Source organism: Vanessa tameamea, chromosome 4 (genome assembly GCF_037043105.1).
Source record: "Vanessa tameamea isolate UH-Manoa-2023 chromosome 4, ilVanTame1 primary haplotype, whole genome shotgun sequence".
NCBI classification, from domain to species: domain Eukaryota; kingdom Metazoa; phylum Arthropoda; class Insecta; order Lepidoptera; family Nymphalidae; genus Vanessa; species Vanessa tameamea.
Genome location: NC_087312.1, coordinates 7,430,077 through 7,444,652, shown reverse-complemented (window position 1 = coordinate 7,444,652; position 14,576 = coordinate 7,430,077). Strand labels below are relative to the sequence as shown.

The 14,576-nt window shown below is 34.3% G+C and overlaps 1 protein-coding gene across 10 annotated transcripts in view; it reads right to left on the bottom strand.

Annotated features, from left to right (window-relative positions):
* Positions 1-4,843: 4,843 nt before the first annotated feature.
* Positions 4,844-14,576, bottom strand: part of LOC113394296 (uncharacterized) — a 41,947-nt gene continuing 32,214 nt past the window's right edge. For 6 of the 10 annotated variants that reach the window (XM_026631542.2, XM_026631535.2, XM_064220610.1 and 3 more), the window contains 11 exons: positions 14,321-14,527; positions 13,972-14,152; positions 13,716-13,844; positions 13,433-13,585; positions 12,432-12,546; positions 12,276-12,349; positions 12,098-12,203; positions 10,972-11,154; positions 10,231-10,452; positions 8,419-8,492; positions 4,844-5,718 (listed from right to left, as the gene is read on the bottom strand). In XM_026631542.2, coding sequence (XP_026487327.2) covers positions 5,620-5,718; positions 8,419-8,492; positions 10,231-10,452; positions 10,972-11,154; positions 12,098-12,203; positions 12,276-12,349; positions 12,432-12,546; positions 13,433-13,585; positions 13,716-13,844; positions 13,972-14,152; positions 14,321-14,527 — 1,543 coding nt within the window. In that variant the 3' untranslated portion in view covers positions 4,844-5,619. Of the gene's footprint in view, positions 5,719-8,418; positions 8,493-10,230; positions 10,453-10,959; positions 11,155-12,097; positions 12,204-12,275; positions 12,350-12,431; positions 12,547-13,432; positions 13,586-13,715; positions 13,845-13,971; positions 14,153-14,320; positions 14,528-14,576 lie in introns of those variants that run through there. The other 4 variants (XM_026631534.2, XM_026631537.2, XM_026631543.2 and 1 more) reach the window with 4 other exon arrangements.

The following is a 14,576-nucleotide window of genomic DNA, read 5'->3' as shown; positions in this document are numbered from 1 at the left end:
CTTATATTAACATTTGAAGAACTTAATAACACAGATTTAACGGCCATCTGCAAAAAAGATTACGGCTTACGATTAGACTAGTTAGTTCTATTCAATGTAGATGAACTTTGAGTCTGTTCAAGACTTGGGTATTACATACTTAGTTCTTAAAGCTGATAAACATCTACCCACCCGTAACGCTGTGTCAAACACATTCGTTTTAATTATAATAATAGAAAGAAGCATAATTATACTAGCGATAATCCTTTCTGCCGCTGGCCCACATATTAATCATTTAATCGTTTTTTCGAAAAAACATAATTAGCTTAAAGTCATCATCTTAAACTGAATTTTATCTCTAAAAATATATACAGTACCCCTCGCAGACGACAGGCCAAGACAAGAGGCACGATTTTATACAAAAAATAAAATCAACCTTGTACGGGACTGTGATCACCTCGTTGTGTTAGCGACTGTCATCCGACCATAAATATATTTATCACAAATTACCATCTACAGAGGGATTAGGAATTACATCAAATCATTTAAGAACATCTTTAAAAGCGAAGGACAGAATTTTGTAAAGGTATAAAATGTTAGACTAATTATGTTTTCCCTTCGAAACAAAGATTCCCGTACCCATCAATGTTTCTTCGATTACTTTTGACAATATTTTTTATCCCCTAGATTCCTCCTCACAGAGTAAAGAGACCGTTATAAATAAACCTCGGTATATCACATTCTTAACGCAGTCCAATTTTAATAATTTTGCTGTAACATTGGATGGAAAATTTGGACCCTATTATCGTGTTGTAATCGTTACTCTGTGATATGGAAGAGAAATACATTTATGCAAAAATAATTATTATTTGACAATCTATAACATTTCGAATTATACATCCATAACATTTCCAATTATTTGACCAAATATTATTATTTTTAAATTATATCATATCCTTAAATATGATTTTATTCAATAATGTTATATAGTTTTGAAATTACCATAAATCTTACAATAATACATCAGAATAGCAGCCTAATCAAAATTATATTAACCGTATTTTAAAACAGAAATTCATTTAGAATTAATCATTTCGATCAATTTTATGCTTTACAAGATAATTAATTAATGAAGACTTTACTTTTAATATCAAATTATGACTTAATGCTCGAACATTAAAATGAGGTATAAATCCTTTACACCGAGATGGTAATATTAATCTAAGAGTTTAAGAGTAAGTATACAGACAATTTGCATATGATTAATATTTAATTCAATAAGCCCAATTCAACAATTTAATCCATTTATCAAAATATGTAATTCTATCTTTTATAGGATAAATTTTTCGTTGATTATAAGTTTACCAATCACTTTATAGTTAATATGGGTGTCACCGTGTGATTCACTACAAAAGATAAAATCAATGGTGATGGTATAAATTTCTTGTTCTACGTTTTTTTCTACAAAAAAATATGTTGCTTGGTAAGGTTTACAAAACAAAAGAAAAATTAGGACTAATCTTTACTTAGCGTAGCCGTTAGTTATACAAAATTCTACTTCACAAAATTATCAAATTAGCTGTAATACATCTTACCAAACATTCGATGCAATCCATTCTTATTTTTCTAATAACTCGTCGAATTACTTCAATGTACGTCGTAATTTAGCGTTAAGATTTTTAAAGGAAGTGGAGGTGTAGTTTCTTTGTAACTAGCGCCTACGCTTGACAGTAACATAGACAATAGCATCCTTGGTTTTGTTTTGGAAGACAATTCACCAATATTTTAAAGTTTATAGGCAATTTTAAATGTCACAAACTCTTACAATATAACCTTTACGCCTGTAATATTATTACAAAATAATAACTATGGATTTATTGAACTATATTAATTTATTCTTCAGCATTGTTGCATTTATATATAAATATAGATACATCTAGATTAATTTTATCAATAACGAATCTCTCCTGAATTCGATGTAAATAATAAAATGTTTTTATTAAAAATTTCGACAGCAACGAATCACTTCAACAAAAGTACAAAAGTCGTGTATCGTTTAAACTATTCATTAATCGTTATTTATATTACATGTATAATTACATAGTCTCTTCGTAAAGATGGTATTGAAAAATATCTTATATTATCTTTAATATCAGGCACGCATGCATTGTTACAGCTTGTTAACTATATTCATTTTCGGATAACCAATTTCTTCAACTCGTGCAATGGACGTGTTATTGAATTGAATACGAGTCTTCATATCTTTTATACTATATAAATCTGTAAAAAATATAGCCTTTTGGGTACATTTTGTCCGCATCGAGACGTCAAAAACTATGTGACGGCATTAAATGCTCTTTTAACAATCGAATAAATATGCTTCCAATATTTTCAATAAGTTACGTAGACTTGACTAATTCTCAACTATTTTCTTTAACGTCGTCGTGTACCTAACAAGGCCATCACTTGTACTTTATGGAATCGGTATTACTAATCGGATACCATCACGTGGATCGTCTCCCCGTATCGAACTAAATGGAATGAAATTTAATGTTATATTGCTACATTTTTCGGATATTGTAAAGCTTTATCTCACTATTAATCATGATACCAAAGACGATTTAAGTTTTGATGAATTCATTAAACGGAATTGGTCAGTATTCTAAACATTAATTATGCATTTTAGGGTATAAAAATATTATTATAATTCTTACACGGTTTTACCTCGTTAAGAATAACTTTATGGATACTCGCTACTATTATTTGTACGTTCTCGTTTAGGTAAGTTTATATAACATCACAATATTTTTAAGTTACTTTTACTCAATATATCTATGGTTGATGTAGATACGACTTTCGTTTTCTAAGAGTACCGGAAATTTTATACTTTGGGCCAATACGATTTTATAATATATAAAACTTTGAGTGTAAATATGTCGATAAAAATCTTCCATATAGAAGATTATTTCTTAGCAATCATACGCATTTAGGCTTTAAACAGGAGTGAAATATTAAGTCAGTTAAGTACCAAGCATCTTATACATAATTGCTATAAAACAAATTATACAAGTTTAAAAAGCCTCGTGAGTCATAATTAAAATTCCCCGTCCAATGTGTTTAGACCTACTTAATAATTTATTTAGCAATAACTTTTAGAAAATATACAAAACAGACAATTATTCAAAAGATACGTATATTTCCGAATTAATTGTGACCACAGATTTAACGAGTATAATCTGTTACAGCAATTTTTATATTTGAACGTGTTCGTCGTATGGTTAAAGGCGACGTAACAAAAAGATTTAACAGGATATTTAAAATTGGAGTTCGAGTTGTGGTCCCGACCGAGAAAATGATTTTGAAGAAATAAAAAATACATCGATAAATTGTTAACGTTCTCTGATCACAAATCGCACATTCAGAATCTTATTTTATACTTAGTTTAATTTTACACGAAGTAGATATTAAATTGTGCGATTTAATTTTAGTAAATTTCCAAATTTTTCGTAATTTCAGACATTAAATATAATACTTTTTCAATAGTTTAAAATTGTTTCTTAATTAATCTTGAGGTAAATTTCGTACATATAATTTTCGAACGACGGTCGTAAATTACGTTATTATTACGAATAATTGAGTGCACAAAATTTTATGAAGCTATATTTACTAAATATGACGACAAACATCGATGTTAGACACAATTTACACAAAAGATTAACGAGACCACAGACTACAACTTGACATTAACATGATTAATTCCATTCAATCCGGTGAAATACAAGATAACACTAAACGATGAATCATTCTAGTATTGCAAAATATTATGGTACACTTGAATCTACGTAAAGCCAAAAATCATTGCGTATTTTTTACATTTACAACTTACAAGAACGTTTGAATCGTCACTTAGGAAGATTTATAAATATCGAATAGCTGCTCAAGACGCATTTATGTAGTATACTCGTATCGTAAACCGAAAACAATGAATATCAATATGATTGTGATTAACATGCAAACGAAAATTCGACACGATTTAAAAAATCCTACATCTGTTTATAAATAAAAATAATATTTGTTATCATAAAACGTCGACTCGCGACAAGGGTAGGAAATAAAGCTTCGGTTTTTTTTCTGTATCTTTTTTTAAAACGTGACGTTTTTATATACAAGGCTACGTTTTGAAATGCCTAATTTGAAGAAAACATGACAGCGGAATAAAATGTTTTGTGCATCTTTTGATGTTATCTGAGCATATACTTTTTTCATATTTACTCACAAGAAGAAATTAGATTAATGCCTTATTTTTGCCTGATTTAATCATTATTTTGAAACTTCATGAATTAAATGGACGTAACATTCTTTTAAATCATCAACTTTTAATTTAAAAAACATATTAAAAAAATACTAATTAATAGAAAAATAAAATTCTTATTTGTGAATAAATATGAACTCTTAAAAAACAATTTATGTTTTTTTTTGTTTAATTCAAACCAGATATAATTTTTTTTAAATGAAAATTAATAAACTTGAATCTTCGTTCTTGAAATCAAACCGAACAAAATTGAGTATTTCATTTGGCATATTTAAATATCATAACGCAATAAAATGCTATGTAAAGAGATATGCTCATTTCAAACATCATAATATTTTGTAGCAAAATAATGAAATTTGATAATAAATAATAGAGGGGAAAACGTTATATTAACGTCTACAAAATGTAGGAATACGATAAATCGCCAGAGCGATGATCGTAAAGAATTCGTACTTTCGCCAGATATTGTTGTTGAAAAAAATTATATACTTAAAAATAGCATAATGGAATTATTAGAACTGTGATAATGAGCACGCAGGCAAAAAAAGAAAATAACAAATGTTTTGTATAATTAAAGTATAGTATAAACAACTTTAATAAATCAATAAATGATTATTAATATTAAAAGAAAATTATGATACCATATCAGAAACACAAAGGTAGATTAACAAAATATTTACACTAAAGCAATTGCTATAATTTAACAACACGTTATTTACACCCATGTTTACTCATTTCTATACTCCCCGAAAGTGACTTTTGTTCAACGTTACGTCAAGTAAACCTCTGCCCTCTGCAGACACGCATCGTTCGGCTTCCGGCGAGTATAGAACACGAGCAAATCTCATACGCTTCTTCGAATACTACAGTACAACTTAACTTTGTCATAACAGGTAACATCTGACTTTCACACTATAATACATAACGTTCACAACGCCAAAAAAATGTGTTTAATATTTCTATACAATATTGCACGCGGTATGTCACTATTGTATATTAATGAATGTAAACTAGGCGTACGAGTCAATCATATTGCGAATCACAAAATTTTACTCCTCAACGGGAAGCTACCGTCGTATTCTTCGTCGAACCTCATCAACAACTATACATAGACACATAAATCTATGACTTACAATAAACGGAGTTCTCATAGAACTTAAGGATACATACGATCGACCGTCGATCTCCATTACTCGAAAATATCACTAGCACTACTAGACTATATACTATCCACACGGAGACGCTCCCCGCTCGGCGCGAGAGCTCGCAGTCTAGGCGTCGCGAAGTATAAATGCAAAGTGGGCAGAGGCCCGACGAGCGCCCGCGCGTCACTGGGACAGCAGCTTCTGCAGCAGCGACGCCTTAGCCGAGCCCGTCTGCGCCTCATCACCGCCCGCCGCCGCCTCCGCCGAGCCCTCCGTAGTACTCTGCGCAACACACGCACGGTCAGTGAACCACACGCTAGGTGTCTGGGAACATAGCGCCACTTGAATTGCGAGAATCGAATCGGATTAATGATTAGATTCGTAGATATCGTACAGGAAAAATTCAGGACGTCTCAGATTTATCTATCATTTTTCTACTTCAGTATTTTTAAAGGTTGAAATTTGTTGAATTATTACTTTTCATAATTAAATCGATCACAGTTTTTACTATCTACAAAAAAGTGAATCTATTAATACTTTATTAAATATAAGACAATTTCAATCGCAAAATTAAAAAATATATATTTCTTATTATAGCCTATCTCATACTTTATTTTGACCGACCAAAATTTAAGCTAAACTATCCACTAGTAGAGAAAACTTCATTTCCAATTATGACATGGTGAACAAATTACTGAATTATAAAAAAATATACTCTTGAAATTAACTATTACAAAATAGGAAGAATTAAAACATAATTCTAAGTACCACAACTTGAGTAAATAATGCCTAATACTATGTAATTAAAGGCAAATATAAAATTAGGTTGTTTCCAATTCAAATAAGAATACATTTTGATTACTTACACAAATAACTATCAAGAAATCTTATTAAATATGATTCTGGTTAATAAAAACTTATTAAGACACATGGAATGGAAAGGATAAGGAAAATTCCTAGATGAATTGAAATCGTTATTTTTTGCTTGCGGCTTACGAACAATATAATTTGCACCGATAATGATTATAATTAAAAATATAGTAGTACATGAAAACCTTAACCGGAGACTCATTGATATTTTAACCGATATCGTTGTATATACGTTTATATTAAATAAACTAGATGAAGAATAAAAATTATAGCCGTCTGTTATTTTTCAACTTGAAACATATTACATTTAGTTATTTTATCGTTTATAACATATCTCTATTGGAATTTATTTATTGAAATGTAGTGCAATAGCTCTAAACGGTCCATATATTTGATATTTGTGTATGTACACATTGGTCGTAAAGAATCTTTGGTTTATACAAATACTGCTGTGACTAGCATTAGGATTTTCAAAGTTTATAAAGTCCGTTTCAAAATATATATTTCATTAGGAAACAACCCAATTGGGACAATTCACAGTAGTGACGTTTTATAATAATTAAAGTAACGATTTACTTTGATAATAAGAAAATCTTGCAACTCGATCTAGACTCGCATATGCAGGCAGATGACAGTAGACAGTACTTAGAATAAAAACATCAAATAAAACAATTCATTATTAATCGTGTCAGTCAATCAATTAAGCATATTATATGTGAGACATCTACTCATTATATCAAAAAGTAATACTATCTTATTGCACACTGTAATATAAATATATCGTTGTCCATTAGAATATTATATATTAAGATAAAATAGTCAACTATGGAATAACGCCATTTTTTAATTGTCCAATCATTCAAATACTCTTTCCGGCGTTACTTACCATTGTCTACGGGTGTTAGGTATCTATTAAATACATATATTTTTTAATTGTATGTGCTATTGTTAAATTGATTTAATTACAGTACTCCTTGCATCGGATGTTGAAAATACGTAAATAATTATTTCATTGTCGAAATTTTATATATTGTTTTGTATGTATCAAATTGAAATAATAATCGAGTTGCAGTATTAACTTCTTAAACTTTGAATAATCGAATATAATACTTTAAACTTTCTTTATTGTGATAATATTGTAAACAATATTAGTCTAATATCGAAGACGAAGAGTAATTTTAATTTTATTTAAGAGTGAAATAGAATTACTCTGTTAGTCATAGTTAATAAATAACAACATTAAATGGTACTAACCTTAAAATATTTTTACTTATTATATAAATATTGCATAGCATGTTGTTTATTTGAAAATGATTTCAGAGGTAAAGAGCAATAAGCAATTGAAAAATATTAAGAAATAAGTGAGGGTGTATACTTCGTTCTCAAGTATCCGAATTACCATGTTTATATATAAATAGTATGAATGAACATTTTGATCGCACCTCACATTTCGATCGAAGTATAATTAGAATCATGCAATCAATTATTATAATGATCTGTAATACGGCACTCGATAAACGACATAATTCGTATGCTATATAAAAAATATTTTACGAGCAAAATAATAAGCAGTCCAATTGCAAAATCATAAACATTTTATATAACTACACCTTAATTAAAACCGTAACCATAATTTAACGCTTGCGCATGCGAATTACCCCATTTTTAAGCTAATATATCACAAGTACAGAAAACCTAGGAAGCGATGACATTATCATGTTCTCATGAATTTATATAATCTAAATCAAATTCAAAATGCATATATAATTATGAAATAATATCTATAAGAATTATTATTCAAATTCACATCACAAAAGCTTTATTGATAATTTAGAAATGTGCCAATCATTGTAACTGTAATAAAGCATTGGACGCGAATGATTAGAGACATTCGAAATTGAAGTAAGAGAAAAACTTTACGAGCGTCGTTGGCACACCTCTTTCATTCAGCCTCTAATAGTCAGATGGTCGACTCGACAACACACGCAGCAGAGCAGACTCAATACGTAATATTTATATAAAAGTAATTCTACAAAAATAATGGAAATCGATACAGAAGTAGTGTAAAAGTGACTTGATGGTTTGGTACCGCTGGTCGCGTCCCTGGCTTACCGGTATGCTCTGTTGCGACTCCCACGAGTTTGCCGACGCCGATGACGCTCGACCCCCCACCACACCACCGCCACCTACATACGTACACACGGATACATTGCCAGTAACCAGCCGTCACTCTGGCAATGTTTTATCACCATTCTCTTTTATCTATGCTTACTTCTCAAAACAACGAAAAGAGTGTCATATATATGTATTAGATATCGCTTCCAAACCTAATGTTATTCTGTTTAATTTATAATATACATTGCCCGATAATACATTGATCAATTTTGTTCACTGAATACGCTACTCTTCGATACTCGATCCGTTTACATAATATAATATAATAGACATTTCATCAAACAAACATTTAGTTCTGTAAAATGATTGACTCTAATTTTAAATAATCGGGTAATATGGTTGCCACGGGAAAAAAAATGGTGACCTACTGAAACAATTGAATTTGCTCGGCTCATTTCCTAAATACAAAACGAATACAAAACAAATTTGCAGAATGTTCCGGAGTGTCTTTTCAACAGTTGAGCTAATATCCTATTAATAACATCTAAATACACATTTAATTTACTTATAACAATTATATCTTAGTTTTGACTTAATCATCAATTCACATTTTAAGATGCATCATGAAGAGTAATTACTTCGTTGATATCGATACTATCAAAAATTTAAAACTGTCGATGTCGCCTATCGTTTAGAAAAGAAAAAAATAAGTTTACTAATAAATTAAAACCCAAAATCCAAATATATTTGATAACAATTAAAGTTATAACATAAAACTGTTATCATTATGAAACTGAAAAATTACTTTTCATGCATTACGCACAATCCAAGGAACCAATTTTGATAAAACTTTTTGTGGTTAATAGAAATTAAGACTTAAAAATTGGGATGTATTAAATCTCGCTACGATCACGAGAGCCAGATGTACAACAATCAAACCACTTGTAAAAAGGTTCCTATGGATACGAAATGAGGATTCCGGTCTAAAATCTACACAGACAAGGTTGCGGGCAAAAGTTAGTAGATAGAACAATATACATACAATAACGGAGTTGATTGGTGATTATTTTTTATTCATTCTCTTTTCCTGTGTATGCGAAAACTACGGTAACAATAATTACGCTTACAATGTATACGTGCAGTCAAAACTTAAGGGTTCGTATCTATCTATATATGTTATCCAAAAAAATATCTTATTTTTTCAATATTAAGTAATAATGATTATTATTATGGTCAATTAAATATCGTTGAAGGTATCTTGGTATCAAAGTATTACCAAGACCATAAAAGCAAATAAAGTTTACGAATAATCATAATAAACATATGATATAATATCTGAGTCTTAATATACATTTATTTAGTATAAAATTATATATAAGTAATTAAAGTTTTAAATATTTACTAAATATAAACTTTCAGTAAAGTACAAAACCAAAAGGTTTTGTTAAACTTAAGGTAACTTATGAAACATTTTCATAAGTGTACTTTTCTCAAATTATTCATGGATTGATCTCTGTCTCGGAAGTCCAAATACTTGACCAAAAAGTAGGTTTACATTTCGTTATTAATTTTCGTCGAAATAATTCATAAACCACAACAACAGTAGTAGTATGCTCAGTGTAATCTCCTACAATATTTGAAATATACTCGAATAAATTTCGTTTCACTAGAGCAACAGAGATCCAACTTTTTATTTGCCAGGTACTGATTCACTCTCTACAAACATCAGATAAAAGGTTTTCCTAGAAGGAGATCGACCACTCTAGAGATCGAGGTTCCGTAACGAGGGAAAGAACAGTCAGTACTAACCAGGAGCGGGCATGTCGAACGTGAGCAGCGGGTCGAGCTCGGGCGCGTGCAGCGCGTGCAGGTCGGGGCGGGCCGAGCGCGCGCCCACCACGGCGCGCAGCTCGTTGCGCACGTACTCCGACGTGCCGCCGCCCGCCGCGCCGCCCGCGCCGCCCACGCCGCCCACGCCGCCCACGCCGCCTACGCCGCCTCCTCCGCTCACGCCGCCCACGCCACCCACGCCTGCGTGTCGGTAACTACATCAGCGGTCGGCGCACTACTCACGGCGAAACTTACGATTCTTGTAGGTCGAGAGCACCTCTCCCTTTTGTTTCGGTCGTATCGCATTGCAGACTGATCCAGATATTAGAAAAATAGCGCTAGTAAATAAGGACGCCATCCAGTCGACGTGATATATAATTCAGAATTTTATAAATATACAAGCGGAAGTAATTTCGCCTTACGTCAAAATTAAGAGACATGCACGACGACAGTGAGTAGAAATAACAATTTTGCTACGAAAACTACCGTTTACCTTACTTCCTTCGTACCTCGAACGCCAAAGAACCGTGGAAGAGTCGGAAAGGCAAAATTCGTTAGATTATATGCATACATACAAGCATGTTATTAGAAATGAAATCGACAGTAGATCACGACGAATATTTTTTCGACGACCATTTGTTTATATGTTAATGTTAATAGGGAACAGTTCATTTCTTAAGAGGCCGTTACGACGAAATCAGTCGACACATGCATACTCACACGAGAGCGGATGATCGTGAGGCGAGGCATGCGGCGTGTGCGGCGGGTGCGGCGGGTGCGGCGGGTGCGGCGGGTGCGGCGGGTGCGGCGGGTGCGCGGGGTGCGCGCCCTGCGCCATTCGCCGCGCGAACTCGCCGCACAGGGCTCGGACGCCCACATCGCTCTCCTCATAGTAGCCGCCCACTGCCACACACGCCTCATATAGTACTCGGCCACTGCCATTCGCGCCTCGTTCAGCACTCGCCTGGCGACGCTGTGCCGAGACCTACCTACTTGGGTACCCGGCCGGTCGCTACCGATTCCGGACTGACTGCCGAGCGAGCGACTCGTTCTCGTGGAGTTCGCGTGCGAGTGGTAATGGCGAGACCGGCATCACCGCCCTCTCCGCTATTCGAAAACTAGGCCATCCGCCTTTACCGTTGCATGCGACCTCTCTTAAGCTCGTCTAACTAGTACGCTAACTCTACCCATCGCTTTTATTTGGAATTTCGTATATTAAAGCCAATAATATAATCATGCAATTAGTTGTAAAGAATTTTATCAATCTAAATTGTATCATAAATAAAGTTTATTTTAACATCTCTACAGAGCATGCTGAAGGAATTATCGTTTTAGAATAAACATGCTTCGACTTAAAATTCAAGAATGAGAGAACTATCTACCTCAAAATAAATTAGTATATATTATGCATTAAAGCGTACCATAAAAACCTTGGATCAGACTGAATATTTTAAATATTTATGTTTTATTACAATATCCGCAGATAATTGTAATAATACTTACATACCTTTATAATACATATTCTTATGTAAAGTCGATTTAAAATAAAAAATATTAAAAACATTTAAGAATATTGATTTAAAATAAATACACTCTAAGTTATACAATTTGCAAACAATGAATCGACGGCTCGCCTGATTAACAATTTATTATATTATATAAATCAGAAAAAACCGTAGCATAGGAAATGTTCTATACGTAATAAATAATATTCTCTTTTCCACTGTGGCTCGGAGGCTACGTACTGGATGAGTCTAAAAGCACAGGTCGCAAATCTTTAGAGAATACATCGCATATCGATATCAAGTACGCCAACCGACTCACGGATCCAGCGGGCGCTACGTACCGTGGTGCGGGCGCGGCGCGCGCAGGTAGGGCTGCGGCGCCACGGGCGTGTGCAGCGCCGCCGCGTACGCGCCCGCGCCGCCCGCGCCGCCCGCGCCGCCCGCGCCCTGTGGAGCACACGCTACACTCACTTGTTCCACCTCACGCGCGTGGCGCGCACGTTCGTATCGTATACTTACGAGTTGTCGACTTAGCATTGGATTCTGTTGCGACGAGGGCATTTTGTTCGCGCCGTAGTTCGGCCCCATTTGATCTGTAAACGTAAAAAATAAATGTAATACTTAATATGAACTGAATATTCTTAGTAAATTTCACCGTCGAGTGTTTGTACTTACTCGTATGATGATATAAATTATGGAAGTCTGTGCGCTTTAGAGCTACGTTAGGCGGCGTCGCGGAAACTAAAGCATTAATTGTAGAACCGAGATCGGCTTGGGGCTGCTCTGCAGCCTGTAATTACAAATAACATCAATTTTAAAATTAGGAAATCGACTGTGGTAACATAGCAAATTTGCATTTAACACGCTTCTGCTAAAAGACGGCTTACATCCTAAAATGAATATCATAACACTATATACTGTACGTATTGGAAATGATGTGACTATAAAAACAGAGTGTCGGCCTAGTAAATAGGCCACCTTACGGTAAGTAGTCACCCCACCCATACATTGCCACTAGAAGTAATATAAACCAATCCTTACACCTCCAATTCACCACCAACCTGGAACTTAAGAGGTTATGTCCCTTGTGCCTGCAATAACACAGGCTTTATAGAGCAATTTATATTGCATTGCAATATAAAATAGCAAAATATTATATGTTTAATACAATAATTATATATAAATTTTTAATGTCATCCTTATACTTTTTTTGGCGCGCCCTTTAATATTGATACCATAGTAATAAAAAGATTCTAAAGTGTTCTTGCAAACTTTACTTGATAGACTGTTTCTAATATTATTATATTTGTTAAAATCAAAATTATATTTTGTAATTATAAGTTCTGATTCAACAATCATTAGAATTAGTTCAGAGGCCCTAATAAGCGGTGACGACGCACCGGAAACACGAATAAGGCGAGTGAATCACATTTTATTGGCAATCATTCACACAAAAAATCTACAGTGCTTGAGACTACCGACCAAGGACGCATACCTATTTCAATTTAGTTTACCAAACACTTTATAAATATCGATTATAATTCTAAATCAAAGATATTAAAAACTCATTGACTTTATTTAAAATTGAATTGTAATGAAAAATCTAATTCCATGAATTTATAAATGGCATGGCTTTCTTCTTCTAATTCTCATTATACATAAAAATAATGGCCGACCTCGGGGGAGACGAGCATCTGCTGCGAGCGCTGCATCTGCAGCAGGCGCGTGCGCTGCTGCTCCACCACGGCGCGCGCGCGCGCGCTGTCGGCGTCGCTGCGCGCCACCAGCCCGTACAGCGCGCCCGCGCCGCCGCTCATCGTGCACGAGCCCTGTGCGCCACAAACAGACTTATTGGAGAATATGTATACCGAGTGAAGTCTGGAGTTCGCCCCATATTTATTAAAAACTGCGACTTGGATCGCCGCATTGAAAAATTCGGTAGGTGAAAAATTCACTTACTTGACTCTGAGCGGGATAAGCCGACGCTTGGACGCTCGGGCTCGATGAGACCGGACTCTTTGTCGCAGTTTCGAATTGCATAAGACTTTGCGTTATAGCATTTATAACGTCATTTTTTTCTTTAACGCCCTAAAACAGAGCAGTCGCACATATCTTAGTAATACTCACTACGGTTCGAAAAATAATTTATTAAAATGGTTTCCATAAAAGTTCGAAATCAATAGATAATCCTAAATATTTTTCTAATATAACTTACAGCATAATCCGAGCGTAATTGTCGGTTACTCTCCATATCCATGAGAACGTTGACGTCAGGTGCGGAACGATCGTTATATGGCATATTTTCTATCACCTCGTCCAAAATATCCGACAGTGTCTTATCATTTGGTACCTCGCTGTCCCCACTCGTTCCGCTCTGCGATCTCATACCTCCGCTCCTACAAATACATTTTTAGATAAGTTGGTACCATCCATTTCTAACAAAAATGAATTCGTCCGACCATCGCAATAAATTCGCAAATTCTATATTTCAATAATTATTAACCATGGTGTGCAAAATTTAAACAATTTAAGGTATATTTTCTATATTTAGGTTAGCGACTCACTGCGCCTGGTTGTTATAGGGGTAATGAGGCGGGGCAGGCTGGTATCCGGCGCGAGCGCCGCCCTGCAGCACCATCTGCAGGTGGCTCTGCCCCGCCTGCCCCACGGGGCCGCCCTGCGACGTCTGAATGCCCTGCATGTTGGAGCAATCCACACTCGATGCCGACGACACCGGGCCTGCGCCTCCGTTCACATTGTTTCCACGAATGCTATAAACATTCAGAATATTTTTTATATATGCTTAATTCGTAAAATTAA